At 44.4% G+C, this 15,451-nt stretch overlaps 1 protein-coding gene across 1 annotated transcript; it reads left to right on the top strand.

Moving 5' to 3' along the window:
* The first annotated feature begins 2,215 nt into the window (after positions 1-2,215).
* On the top strand, positions 2,216-2,680 carry LOC127309890 (putative pentatricopeptide repeat-containing protein At3g01580). The gene has a single exon (XM_071822577.1). The coding sequence runs from the start codon at positions 2,216-2,218 to the stop codon at positions 2,678-2,680; it is 465 nt and encodes a 154-aa protein (XP_071678678.1).
* The last annotated feature ends 12,771 nt before the right edge of the window (positions 2,681-15,451 follow it).

Genomic DNA, 15,451 nt, shown 5'->3' with positions numbered 1-15,451 from the left:
CTTTTGTTGTTGAACTGCCGTTCTGGTTACTGCACATGCCAGTTTTAGCGAATTTGTGGTTCTTTCTTGTTGCATCGGCATGAATTGTTCTACGTGGCGGCTTGAACATGTTGCCAGCATAGGTGCATATGATGCTTCTGCTGTAACATCCATTTTAAGATTCGGCTGATGTCCTGCTCCGCACTGGCCTGCGGCGCCTCGGTGCTTCCATCTCGCGCGGCTGTCGTAGCGGCCACGGCCGGCGGGTTCCGAGACCTTAATTCTGAATTTTGTGTCGAACCCACATGGACAACCAGGCCGTGCGCGAGCAGAGCAAGAAACGATGACGTGAACAGCACCTTGACAAGGGAGGCCGACGAGTTGCAAGGTCACTGGCGCGACCCATGTGCACACCTGCACTTCCCCATTTGGTAGACGTCGGCGGCTATCTGTTCCTAATGGAAGGGTGTTCGGCAGCATGCCGCAGGTGCCTTCCCCAGCAATGCCAATGGCGCCGGCCTGTCGCGCGCACTGTGGACGCTGGCATTGGCGTTGGCATCGGCATAGGACACCGACGGAAAGATGCGTACGAAGTGTCCGGGCAACATGCAGGGGGCTCTTTGGCCGGCGTCTTCTGGACTGGTAATGCAATTAGGCGGGACAACGGCGCGGCCTTGTCATACGCACGGTGAACACCAACCTTGCGCTGTCAGCACCGGCCGGCATCAGCATCGGCATGCCACACGGACAAAATATGCTCGCGAAACAGCTGCCACGCCGCGGCAGTGCGGCACCGCGCTGTAGTCATTACAATGAATTGACCATGCAGCCAAGCCCCGATATGCTCAGCGTCGGCTCCCGATCCTAGCACCGCGCGGCATGCCGGCATCACACGCGGGGAACGCCGCCCATCGGGCCTTCTCTGGCCAGCCGTCACGCGCACCCAAGGTCGGTGATCAAGGCCCGCACGGTCGTCGGAGCAGATACAATCAGCGTGCACGTGAGCCCGCTTAAAATGTCGCGCCGTGAGCGGATCAGGTCCTCCTTGCATCGCTCGCTGCCGCACTCGCCTTGTTCAAGCTCACGCAGCCGTCGGCGGGTTGCCTGCAGCACAGGCACGAACAAACATGTCAATAATTTTTGTCGTGGGGTCTATCACGATAGGTCGTACCCATTTTCTCAATTTTGTGTTGCGAAACCTTCAAGACATCCAAAGCTGAAATTTGAAGAAAAAGTCGGCACATGTGGACGAACAAAATAACTCGATCGTCCCCTCGCTTAATGGAGAATATTGAAAAGCTTGCCGCACGGCATTGCCGCCTTGCACTCGTTGCGCGCCAACGCATGCGAGGTCGGCAACCGCTCCAGATCGAAGCCGCCGCGGACACTTCAACCACGCTCGCGGCGGCCCACGTCCTCCGCTCCGGCCACCTACACTCCTCGCACCACCTCACCTCCCACGCCCTCGCTCGCCTCCTGTTCGATGAAATCCACGTCCCAACTCCCAACCCCGCGCCTTGTCAGTGCGCTTCTTCACGACCGCGTCCGGGCAAGCCAGTGGCGCGACGTGCTTCTCCTCCTCCCTTGCCTACGTGCCGTGTGGTGATGCGTACGCCGATGCCTTCGTGGCTGCCGCGCTTGTGCAGATGTACGCGAGATGCAAAGACGTGTTCGAGAAACCAGACATGATCCTCCGGACTTCCGTCGTGACCGGGCACGAGCAGAACTGGATGGTACTAGGGTTCTTTGCAAGGTATGCTGTTGGACATGGCGTCGTGCCGAGTCCAGACACTCTTGTGAGTGTGATCTCCGCAGGGGCGCAGTTGCCAAGTCCATTTGTTCTCAGGAAAGAATTTGAGTATGACTTAGCTCTAGTGATCTTGGGTTTTACACGAGGATGGGAGCACGTCGTCAGGTGGAGTTGTATATGGTCACTGGATATGTGCAATCTGGACTCTGGAGAAACCAGTTCAGGCAGGAAAGAACCCAAATTCAGTGACCGTGGTGAGTGTTGCACAGGCTTGTTGCTCCCTTTCTCTTGGCTTTGAAGAAGGGTAACAGGGTGCCAACTTGAGATGATAGTTGCAACTGCGCTTGTTGATATGTACATGTGAAGTGTTGTTGTCTTTGTCATGAGAAGGCAACGCAGTTATTTCGTCGGACGTCAAAGAAAGACACAGTAGCTTAGGCGGCCGTCATTAGTGGTCTTACCCAAAATGGTCTCCCTGACGAGTCGATGCGAGTGTTCAAGTACATGTTGGTGGATGGTCCTGTCCCTGATGGTGTCACTATGGTGAAGGTACTTGCTGCATGCTCAGAGTCTGGTGTTATGCGCGGAGCCTTTTGCCTTCATGGCTATTTGGTCAACACTGGCTCCTGCGGTAAGATGTTTGTGGTAGCTGCACTTGTGAATTTGTATTCAAAATGTGGAGACTTGGCTAGCGCTGTCAGGGTATCTGAAAGCGCCACTGAGAAGGACTTCGTGCTATGGAGCTCACTGATCTCAGGTTATGGGCTCCATGTCCTTGGGCAGCAAGCTGTTAGTACCTTGTACCATAGGATGGTTGCCTCTTCAGTTAAACCTAATAGCCTGTCATCAGCAATTCAGCATGCAGCCACTCTGGAATTGTGCAGGAAGGAAATGTCCATTTTTAAAAGTGTGGCATCGTTTGAGACCCCTTGCAGCACCACCACAGATTGATAGCAGCGCCGTTAGCTAGTTTCTGGCGGTAGTCAAGCAAAGGGTCCAAATTATAATCTAGAAATTTCTACATTTTCTTACGTAATCGTACACTAAGAATATGCTTATTAAGATATTTGGTAGGACATACCATATAGATAAATCTACCACACTATTAAATATATTTATATAAAAATTAATGTAGATACAAAAAAAAGATGCATACAATTTAATTTGCTAATGTTTGTAATGTGAAAAAGGAAGCTTTTATTCAAAATACATATATTTAGAGTAACTAATGTACATTACAATGAAAAAAGAGACAATCCATATTAGTGCCCCTCCGGTTCAAAATAGTTGACTAAAAATAAATAAGACTAGACGTGTTTTAGTGTGTACATACATCTGCTTTTGAGAAATTGGTTTGAATTGGAGGGAGTAATATTTTATATTTAATTAAATATGCTAACCATATAATGAGGAAGGTAGATTATTAAGATTGTAATAATAAAACAACTTATATAAAATTATAAAAGTTTAATATAAATTATAGTTATTGAACTTGTACCCGATGAAAATTTGTATAAATAACCTCAATTGTAAATAACATAGGAGGCCTAATCAATAATAGATTGAAGATCAACAAAATAATCGTCACTAATAATAGTCCCCACCGTCTCGTCTTTGTGGGTGGCGTGCAGCAGGACGTCCAATTGCATACAGAGTAGCATAAAAACACACAATTAGAATATGCAGGCTAACAATCAATCTAAAAGATACCATCAGATGGACAAAAGAAAATGTACATCTCGTTCTCTATTTCAGATAGCATATAAACAATTGAGCCATGGGTTCCAGGCACGCAGCCGTAGCCCGTGGATCCCGACCTCATCATCATTTTGGCTCTCATCACAGAGCGGCGACCATTCAGCTGTCCCTTCCTGCCCTTGTGAGTCTTTTTCTGGCCAAGAATATAAGCTGGAACTGTGAAAAGGCAAAACAGACAACCGACACATATGAAGTTAGATAGATATACAGCAGATAACATCTCAAGATTTCAGCCAAAAATCTATTAAATGGGATTTCATTCCTATCAATATGCTATCAGATATGTTGATAATGCTGAGGACATAAATTCATTCATTTCAACTATGCTGTCACAACAGATGAATTCCATAAGAGAACAAAATTATCAAAATGTTTTTAGGATGTTGCATCAGTTTTCGCTCATAAATAAAAAAAACTGTACAAATGCAAACAATGCAGTACTGCCAACAGAACAAGGAATGGTAAAACGTTATGTAGGCTTCTAACTTAAATACTATCATCTTAAGGGTGGAAACAGAGTCTCACTCCCCATAATGATACAATCAGTGTCAAATAACTACTATAAAAGTTAGCAGGTATTATCAGAAAAGTCTGTTAGATCTCCATATTAGCAGTAAAAGTATGTTGCTGTAATTTTTACCCAAGTCCAAGTGTTTATCTACGATACAATTAAACATAGGCTAAACCAACAAAACACGTAACTAATGTGTGAGTTAGTAAATATCCTTAGCCTGTTAGGCTAGAGAAGTCGCACTTGATGCAGTGGGAGCGTCAACAGTAATAGCGGTTTCATAAATGACTGAACAATTAGCAAGCCAAGAATTCATACTGAACATGCAAAATTACGATACCATGTAAAGCCTACTACTAATGCGCATCATATCTTCTCATAGTGTGGGTGTGCCTAAAGAACTGGACCAGAACTTCACGTAACTGCTACAGGTAGGTGACATACTTACCAGCAGGGTCAGACGATCCTTCCCATCGAAACCCCAGCACGGCTGCGCTTGGGATCAGCTGCCACCAGGGAGCCGCGGGCTGCTGTAGAGGAGGGTCCTGGGCTGGATGCTCAGGAGGAGCTGCTGCTTCAGGAGGAGAACTAAGTGAATGTTATGTGCAATCTCATATTTATGTGCAATGTCATATTTCTGTGGTGATCTTACTTGATCCTGATCTAAATTATTCATTTTTGCACTTTGCATGTGGCTTTCGATCACTCAAGATCTCAGGATAAACAAACAAAAGCGAATGTGGGAGCTTACGTTTGAAGTCTTTTACTCTCGTCCTGTTAGTTTTCGGAGTATCTTCTTAGTAGCATAATTTTGGCATCAATTAATGAATATATTATATATGTATATGCAGATACTCTATACATGAAAATCTAATTACGCAACATGAAGAGGCGTTGCAAAAAAGTAGAAATAATCTACACATGCAATGGCATGGACCCTTTACAACATATATGAGAAATATAAGAAGCATGTTTATTTCAGAAGAGTACTATGATTATAGGAAGCATACATCACTACCAAGTGTTAAGCTTCATGCACTAGCCACTTGAACCAAAAGTCCGAACTGATGGAAAGAGCTAGGCAATCCACATATACACTTCACAACACCCCCACTCGCGTGTGACGGTGTGGATTGCCTAGCCCTTTCCATCAGTTCGGACTTTTGGTTCAAGTGGCTAGTGCATGAAGCTTAACATGGTATCAGAGCCCCAGGTCTTGAGTTCAAATCCTGGCTTTCACATGGTTTTCGCAATTAAGCCTAAAAATTGTTGTTGCCCCCTCTTTAGCCATCACTGTTTCGGTGTGCTCTTCTTCTTTCACGTGTTGACTTGCTCTTCTCCCGTCACACGCGAGTGGGGGTGTTGTGAAGTGTATATGTGGATTGCCTAGCCCTTTCCATCAGTTCGGACTTTTGGTTCAAGTGGCTAGTGCATGAAGCTTAACACCAAGAAGCCCATATGTACGAGTCATAGGAAGCATGGATACTCTGAAACATTAATTCAGGAATCCAACATAGGTGAAATATATAACAAGCATTGATATTTGATTGTATAAATTTGCGATCACAGGGCCAATTTCATTTAATATAATTGGAGGTTTTGTGAGCATAATCAACAAAAAGTACGCACAAACAAGAAATCAAAACAGCTGCCTTTCTGAATTGTACTACATGTTGCAAAGAAATCAGAACCCAAAAAAACAAAGATTCAAGCCATGGCTTGGTGGAATTGTACGCGCATGTTGTGCTGCCGCAGTGGTGAGGTGATGAAGCGACCTGCCATTGCCAGATGGGCATGCATAACATGAGATCTACTAGATCCCTCTCGCACGTCCTCGCCTCGTGTAGTCATGTTGGGAACATAGACAAAGCACGATTGACAAAAGCAACGGATCTATGAATGATTAAAGGAGGCTTCTCAATTAACAGATTATTTTTAATACCAACAAATAACATTGTTCTTTATCGAAAAAACAAATAACATTGTTGAAACACCTAATAATAGTGTTGCTATTACTGATAATATAGCAAACAAACAGGGAGTCACCGTCATACATATAACTAGGTATATTGGTGCATAAAACAACGACAGGACTATTGTTAATATCAACAAATGTCAGCACGATTTACACATGAAATAACAGTGTTTGACTTAATAACACTATCATCTCCACCATGTTCATGTGATCATGCCCCAAAGGCATATGCCCTTTTCTATGCATGATCAACATTTTGGCAATGCTCATAGCATCTTCTTATACTTCACGCTTTTCCTCCAAATGCATACCATAAAGTACCCTTTTATATTTATCATCCCATGATGGACACCATTATTTAACAACTATTTCAAAATAATTTCAAGGTGCTAGCAACTATGATTTTACAAAAGGGAAAAAAACACAATTATTTCTGCTTGATTTGGGGCTAGCACGACGCCACCATCATGACATCATAGACCAAAGTTGAATGCATGGATGATTAATGGAGAATATTGATAATGTGCGATTAGCTCTCACTCTACTCAGAACTAACTCGGTACGTAGAATGGCATCATCGAATCTCAGTTATAATCTATTGTTGAACTCGCCATTAGCTAACTCACTATGGCGAAGGTCTGTGTGCTCAGAGTCTGGTGTTATGTTTGTCTTCATGGTCATCACTGGAAGCTGGGCGGCGTCACCCTGTTCTGGCTCGACAATTGGATCGGCGGCAAGAAGATCGGCATCAAGTGGCCGGTCCTCCTTCGCACGCTCCGCACCGCGATGCCACCATCAGTTCGGTGCTCACTGTCAGCGTGCGGCAGTCCCTGATCGTGCTCTCGGAGGCCGTGGACACGCGTGAGCAGACGCGCTGTCGCAAGAACACGGGTGGCCTGGACGCTTCCGCCATGCACAAGCTGCGGACCTGGCATCGGCGCCCCTTCCCAAGACTTCGTCTGAACAACTTTGCTCCGTCGAAGGCGAAGTTCTTTCGCCTGGTTGCTGTCCAGTGGAAGAACATCCAGTCCGTCGCTGAGGCCGTCTGCCGATATCCCAAGCTCCCCTGGAGGATGCAAACCACATCTTCCTTGAGTGCCAGTTCGTCCAGTTTCCTGGGGATGCCGACGTCCCATTGGCTCTGCGACAACCTTCACCCTCCTCTGTCTGTGGAAGCACAGGAACACCGTCGTCTTCCGGACAACAGCGCCCTGCCGCCCCCTCCTGCGTAGAACGAGCCGTGATGAGGCTCGTTTTTGACGCGCTTGGCTTCCGGACGACCAAGATCTGGCCTGAGGCAGCATGGCTACGCTGTCTCACAGACACACGCTGATGCCCCCTGTACCCCCCTCCCTGCTTCCCTCCCTGTAAAACACCACATGAGACTATTTTGGGTGTAGCAATATATAGTAGTACAAAAATTGAAAACAAGTTCCGTCAAAAAAAAATTGAAAACAAAATCTTTGAATACACTTCACTTCCTGGTGGGTTTGTACAGCAATTGTGAGGCAATCATTAGTCTTAAATCAAAAAGTTCACAATTTGCTAACGGCCAATTGCAGTTTAGTTTTGCACTGATTGTAAAATCTTTCCTCATAGCTAGCATAGACACTTCAAGAAGTGTAAAGCTGTATTTCTCTTCGTACAAAGATGGGCTGTGTACATTTTGTGAATTTTTTAAACTTGCTGATGTCAGAGCATGGAAAACTTTTACGAGTACTATAATTAAAGAAGCTCATTGACCTGATGTCAACACAAATTTTCTGAACTAACCAATCGTTTCGTAGTTGTAGCTAGGTAGGTAGATTCGTTTCAGATAATGTTTTTGTTCAGGTCTGCTCATGATTCATCACTGATGATATGCGGGCAGTTAGTGTTTCTTAAGTCCCACTGACTGTTTGATCGTTCTCTGGACATAATGAGTTGCATGCCTAGAAACTCCAACGTTGTTTAGACATTTCTTTTATGCACACAAGTTTCAGGTACATCAGTTCACCAATTCCAATCGGGATACAAGGTTTCAGGTGATTGATTCGGTTAATGTGGTTGTGGTTGCACATACTGAACAGTTGGGATAATAAAGTAACACTAACAGTTGGGCTAGCGCTAGTAGCAGCAGACGAATAATAACCACAACCGCAGCAGGCCAGCAGCAGCAATGCAATAATAAAGTAGCAGTAGGATAAGCGCTAGTTGCAGCAGTAGTCAAAAAGGGCTGGGAAGATTTGGGTCGTATTTTTAGCAAATCGTAACAATGTCGCCATGATCAAAACTCTCTTCCTCTCATGTTAACAAAGATCGGCGCCTTTCTGGTGAATGATTAACGATGTCGCCTTTGTCACACTTTCCAGCCATTCTTTTAATAGGCATGTTAACTTGTCGAAAGCGAAAAAACAGCATGCATCTCAGTTTCAGCATCGTGTAAAAGAGAAGCTAGCGGTCTTAACGCAGCAACACCCATTGATTTGCATTGCTCACATCTTCACTGGTGATGATGCTGAAGACGACATGGATGAAGTTTGACGCCATGATGACTGCCTTGGATCTCCTGAGTTGGTGGCATGGCTGCAACGAAGCATGGAAACCTTTTACGAGTACTGTAATTAAAGAATCACATTGACCTGATGTCAACACAAATTTTCTGAACTTACCACTGGTTCGTAGTTGAAGTAGGTAGATGTTTCAGAGATTGTCTTTGTTCAGGTCTACTCATGACTCATCACTCATGATATGCGGGCAGTTTAGTGAGACTGCCCACAATGGGGCTGTTTGATCCGTTCTCTGGACATGATGAGTTGCATGCCTAGAAACTCCAACGCTTTTCAAGAGTAAATACATCTTATACAACCAAACGATTTAACCAGTTGTTTTCAATAGATCGTTGATTGATATGTTTGTTGTTTTGTGAAGGGTAATATGCCACAGTTTTCAATAGATCGTTGATTAATAAATAATATGCTGGCTCCCTGGAGCCACAGTTGTCGCTACTGCGAGTGAAACGGGCCCTTGATCTCGTCATGGACAATCTCAGCCATCCGTTTTCTGAAAGTGAGGAACAGTTGACTGGATTTTCACGGGCACGCAGGGCACTGCGAAGAAAATGAAACATGAAACGACAGGTGGCGATAATCCCCATACCTCAAATTTCAGTAAATTTTCACAACATTCTCATTCTTAGCCTTATAGTCTCATTTTACCCCCCGCCAAGGAATAAATAAATATGTCTATGCCTGACCATCTCTCCAGGTTCACATAAATCACAACAGTGTGCTGCACACACTATTCCCGTCGATCTGTCCTGGTGGTCTTGTAAATAAATAGTCTGATCTGATAGCACGAACTACTTACGTGTGCGTGCTATAAAGATACATTAACAGTTTTATGCTGCAAGCGTTCGCGTGATCGGGCTATCATTTTCACAAAATTCGAATATATTAAACAAAAGATTAAAAGTCTGTCCGATATAAGAAACAAAAAGCATGTCATCCGGGCAACATAAAAGCGGTACATGAACTAGCAAAGCTGGCAACGTACTGTTTCTTATCTAGCATACTGCTCCGGCTCCACTTCTCCCTTGCGGCTGCGGCTGCCGCTGCCGCATCAGGGCTGCATGCATCCACTTCTCGCATTCACGAGCCACGGCAGTCTGCTACTCCATGTACCGCTTCAGCGTCACATCCGACGATCCCTTCGTCAAAGAAGCTCATCTGTCCATCACCTGCATGACAACAGACAAGAAAGGTTCATCTCACAAAAACTGTTGCTCACACAAACAAGACACACAAAGCATCAACACGCTCACAAGGAATGTTCAATAAGCGGCAATTTGTGTGTTCATGATGTCATATACTAACAAGTGATGACTGAAGGTGGAATAGCAGTCCCACTCACTCGTGTGCGGGTATAAAGTATGAGCAAAGCAAAGTCAAGTATCGTTGTGCTCTGGTATATCTGTTGGGTTTATTCCTAGGACCAAGCTCTTTGGCATGTGAGCTAGATACCAGCACCACAATGAACTAAGGTTCACAATTCTCACGGCACAAAAACTACAACACTGAAGTTGACATCGCCGTCTATGTTACAGAAAACTTACTTTATTGCGGGCTTTGAGCATGCAGACCCTCATCTTCAGCCAGCCTGATGGTGCCGCTTGCCTTTTTGCTGGTCATGGTTCTTGAGCCCGATCAGGAGCTCAACGGATGGCCTCGGTGAACTTGATGTTCTTCTCCTTGGCATCCGCCACGGCCTGGGCAATGACCTCCTTAAGGGAATCAATCTGCAACTTTGTGCAAAGCGGAGTCAAAATGATATCAGATGCATATTCTGTGCTCTGCAGAAATCCTGCTACAATACATAAATTCTTCTTGGCAGCCGACATAGGTGAACTAGCCACCGTGCGACAGCGACATGAGCAGCATGCCGCATCCACCTCTTCATGTCAGATATCATGTTGGCAAAGGATGCCATGTAGTACACTGTGTTAATGCTGCAGAAAAAAAAAAATATAGCATCATACTGAGGCAAGAACTTACAACAATGAACTTGGTCATGACACTACAATAAGAAGAAAATTTTATCATTCTCCACCACTTGTCATTTTAGGAAGAAAGAAGGTAAAATGTTTTAGAAAGTACAGTTGCCAGATGACACCAACCAGTAAAGCAGCAGCGATAAGATGGGTCTTTGTGGATGTGGCGAGGAGCCAACAATGGCAGCACAGAAGCCAAACATGTTGAAACTAAGCTGCGTCATCGAGGTTAGGAGTATCCTCCCGACTGCAGAGACGTGTGAAGCCCGTATGCGCCACTCGAAGTGCTTGCTCCAGACAAGCTACTGCAGAATATCAAATGAACCATCCTATCAGAATAGACGAAGTCCACAGTAGCAGCACTAACAAAAGAAAAATTACATAAACATTAATGCTAGCTAAAGACTGTTGCCCCTGAATAATTAGGCAGAGATCCAGTTAATTTAAGAGATGATGCTGAGTGCATTGTTAATTTGTTATGCTATTCAATGTAGTGAAAGCAATATAAAAGTAGCACTCGTTCTAGGTCTGAGAAGAAAAACAATTATATTTCCAGCATGGTCTCATGTCCAGCAGAGAAACTTCATACTAATTGACAGTACAAGCTCCAGGCAATAGAAAACTCATGTGCTGAGGTACAATATCAATCAGCTACCTAAGTTACTAATTCTGATGGGTATAGCTCTACTACCTAGATATATTTATTAAATTCACATGTATCAATGTTCAGTTTCTTCTATGGTTCAATCTAGTCTACTAGCATGCGAACCAGCAAAAATGTCCACATATACACTATAACAAGAAGTTTCATCATTACAAAGGTATTGAAATAGTGAATGTTATCCCCTAGCCATACTCCTAGAAGAATAATTAAGTAACAAGTTAGAAAGAACATTCATAAATGAAAGGTGAACTCTCTCAGGAGGAACAGCAGGAACTCTATGATGGCAACAATTTCGTACTGACATGGAGCATATTACCTAAATTGGAGCAAGCAAAATTACCACTGCACTCTACTAAGACTTGGCTATTTTGTTCTATAAAAAGAACATGTACCAATGGGAAGATCAAAGTTTCTACTGCAACTTATTACTACATAAAGTGACACCTAGAAACACTACAAAAGAGACAGCATGAATTACTTAACTCTTGGCTGGTAGACATATTTATTTTGTTTTGCTCTGCATGAACAGGTATTTCATGCCAAATAAATTGCAGAAAATTAACGGGTATTTCATGCCAAATAATAACTAACTTAATTCTTGCAACCTGCCATCACAAGGCAGCAAGGGCGGAGACTATAACAGGAAAGCACAACGCTTTCGTGCATCTCAAACACTGAACAGCTAAGGAGCATCCTAGTCTTTTCTCTTCGTGCAGCACCATTATAAAACATAATAAGCAAAATTTTCAGAAAAAAGCCTCACCATTCTCTCATGGGAACACAACACTTCAAAAACCCTTGTGCTGCCTCGGCTGCTTTGTCATCATCATGCCTAGTTTGAATCCAAATCACAAAGTTCAATCATAAACAAATGTCTGGTAATATACATGCAGAATTAATATGTATTTTTACAAAGAAGCAAATGTCACTTTTCTCTGTCACCTAAGCTAGCACCTGATCGACAGCTGGTCCGCACGTACGTACATCTGTTCACCAGTTCCAATCGTGAGACAATATTTCAGGTGATTGATTCGGTTAATTTGGTTGTGGATTGTGGTTGCAGATGCAGAGGGAGATGGTGAGCGCGGACGCAATCAAGCAGCAACTATTCAAGGACACTGGCTATGGGATAATAAAGCAGCAGTAGCAGTAGGGTTAGCACTAGTAGCAGCAGAAGAAGAACCACCACCGCAGCAGGCCAGCAGCAGTAATGCGATAATAAAGTAGTAGTAGCAGGGTTAGCGCTAGTAGCAGTAGTGGCCAAAAAGGGCTGGGGAGATTTGGGCCGCCTTTTTAGCAAATCGTAACAATATCGCAGTTAATCAAAACTCTCTTCCTCTCCTGTTAACAAAGATCGGCGCCTTTCTGGTGAATGATTGACGACGTTGATCGGTCACCTTTGCCGCACTTTCCAGCCATTCTTTTAATAGCCATGTTGCTGTACCCAATCAGTCTAGAGAAAGCGGAACCATCATGCATCTCAGTTTCAGCATCAGTCTGAACTTTGAAAATTGAACTCATGTTGACTTGTCGACATGGGCGATGCTGGGCACCAGTTGATGCTGAATCATTGTGTAAAAGACACACTAGCAGTCTTACAGCAACATCCCTTGCTTTGCATTGGTCACATCTTCACCGGTGATGATGATGAAGACAGCATGGATGATTGGGACAATGGATAGAGAAAGGATTTATCTCAATTTTACTTGCTATGCGTCAAGATGACGATAAAAGACTCACCACCTAAGCGGACCACTGGCCCATATTTCTTGGCCTTCTTCCCACAATGAGGGTCGGGCCCGCCGATTAGTTAAGCCTAATCCTCGAGCAGGAGACCCACCATTGACCCCTAATCTATCTACACGCTATATTTCAGAAATAAGAAGAGAATGCAACTGTTTGCAACGGGATGGATCACGGTCATGGATGGCGTCTGCTGGGCTTGCCCATGATATTCTGCTGCTAGATTATGCGGCTAGCAGTTTGACGCCATGAACACTGCCTTGAATCTCTTGAGTTGGTGGCAACTGTTTGCCCATCATCTGGAGATGACCGCAGCAGCAGAGAAATGGATGCATGTGGGAAACGTCAAATGCCACCGGGCCCAAAAAAATGGCTCCAAATATCATATCAATGGTGAAACTTTCTTTCTAATATTAAGATACCAGTATGTCCATGCTAAGTACAGTACCTAACAGCCTAACGCTAACAGTGGCAGGTAGTGACAGGAAGAAGGCAGCTAAAGGGCCAATGACAAAATGCCGCTGGTTGCCTTTTAATTCCTGTCTACTTCCATCCAGGTCATGAAAACTCATACATTAGCAGCGTGAGTGGGTGGGCGAGGAGGAAGGGAGAGACCTGTTAGAGTGTTAGAACCAGGGCATCCACCAGATGTACATCTTGCCGAGGTTTTTGTGGGAGACCACTTCAGCAATCAGGCGGTGCGCCTGGCCTTCCACGGAGAGTGGCAGGGAGGGGGCCGCGTTGACACCCACCACGACTCCCTAGAGCCTTGCCGTGATGTTAGTGATGGCCCTTTGTAATTATTCGAAACAAGATGCAGGGTCAGAAGAGCGCCGCGGTCGGTTTGGCAGGATTTAAATATGTACGTATAGCATCGGCACAGTGCAAGTGTGCGATATTGGTAATACCAGTGCCTGTGGGTTGCGGACCTCACCTCCGCTGGATTTGCTGGTTTTGGTCCACCAGTGCGTCGTGGATGAAGGTCTCGAGGACAGTCATGAGCGCCTCCTTGTGACCCCTGAGGACCGACAGAGTGATCTCACATACCTTTAGAAAGATGCCTTCATATCCAGCGATGCCCAAGCCATCAATCATGCTCTGCAAAATTGTAAATTTAGCACCTCCGTTTAAAACTTGTAACGTAAACAGATTCAGTTGGTCAGATAAGCTGCCGCTCAAAAGAAAGTGCAAGACAAGATCTCACTGCTTACTTGTGTAAGCCTAAACGGCACCACCTTAGGCTTCTCAAGCAGCAACCCCTTCTAAAACAGGCAACTGAAAAATCCACATGGACACAGTCCCCGGTTGTCGAGTCAATAAGGATGTTTTCACCATGCCTGTCACCGAGCCCAACAATGTGCCCAACCATCGACCAGACTGCAGCAGTGTGTGCATCAGCCAATCTGGCATGAAACCATGCAGCTGGTTCAGCTTTGGTATGACTAATGGAACCATCCTCCTAATCGGCTCTGCAGTCTTAATCCCAAGAACAGCCTCAGCAAATTCACTGACCACTGCAGGATGACTCAAAAGTCTAGATGAAAGGTAATCATATAAATTATCTCTAACACGGAAGTTCTTCGAGAGGAAAAGTTCTATTCCTCCTTTGAAACAGTAAGTGCAGCCTCTGTGAAGTAATCTCGATGTGTTCTTCCTTACGATGGGATCGGGGTTATCAAGCTGAGCAATAAGCAATACAAATGAGCAGAAAAAAGCATCTCCTTGAGTATCACTGGCTTGCATAACTGTAGCAGTTGATTCCAAAAGAGTCACGTGAGAATCTTCAGCTTGTGCAAAAGCATGCTTTGTTTTGTCCATGAAGTTGACTTCTTTGGTGCCCCCTCCATTCCCACTTCATCTGGAAGTCTGTGCATAGAGGAACTTGAAGAAAAGTATGTGGGCCTTCAACATGTTATTTTCAAGTCAACAATCCCAGCTTGCAGTCCACAGTAGAAATAGTATTGACAGTTTTGATATCACACTGAGGACAACAGAAATATTTTAAGAGAAGATGTAATGTTGAGACTGGTTGTTTTGAGTGCTTGTCCAAGAACAGCTTGCAACTGCTCCCTGCTTTGTCAGTAACATTAGTGGTTCCATTTAAACAAGAGAGGAAACCAAGTGAAAAGGCAAGGCATTTCCACACTTTCTCAGATCCTAAATCGCCAAACAACCTGAAGAAACACAAGCCAACTCGAGGCTATCAGATCTTGCAGAACTAGGAAAACAAAGTGCAGTTTTGCTACAAGCAAATCCAGATAAATTTATATTCCTCGACCTAGGGAATGACTTCAATAATATTTGGTAATCATAATCCAACCAGAACATGTTTTGTTGTTTCATAAAAAGCGTAAAGTGGAAAATGCATAGTCTGAAATCAGGTAAAAACAACCAGTCAAGTTTACTTACTCAAGTTTCTTGAACATCACCAGAGTACAGGACAATAATGGGTAGTGACATAAGGGCTTCATTTTGAACCTCAGCATATCAACTATGGATAGCCAGTTCAAGGACTTCCAGGTAACATTCGGTATTCAGTCTAC

This window comes from Lolium perenne, chromosome 6 (genome assembly GCF_019359855.2).
Source record: "Lolium perenne isolate Kyuss_39 chromosome 6, Kyuss_2.0, whole genome shotgun sequence".
NCBI lineage: Eukaryota > Viridiplantae > Streptophyta > Magnoliopsida > Poales > Poaceae > Lolium > Lolium perenne.
The sequence above is the reverse complement of the archived record's forward strand: the minus strand, read 5'-3'. Positions and strand labels throughout refer to the sequence as shown.

What these genes read in the sequence shown, in the direction of transcription:
- LOC127309890 (XM_071822577.1), top strand. Translation starts at nt 2,216, where the DNA reads ATGCGAGTGTTCAAGTACATGTTGGTGGATGGTCCTGTCCCTGATGGT.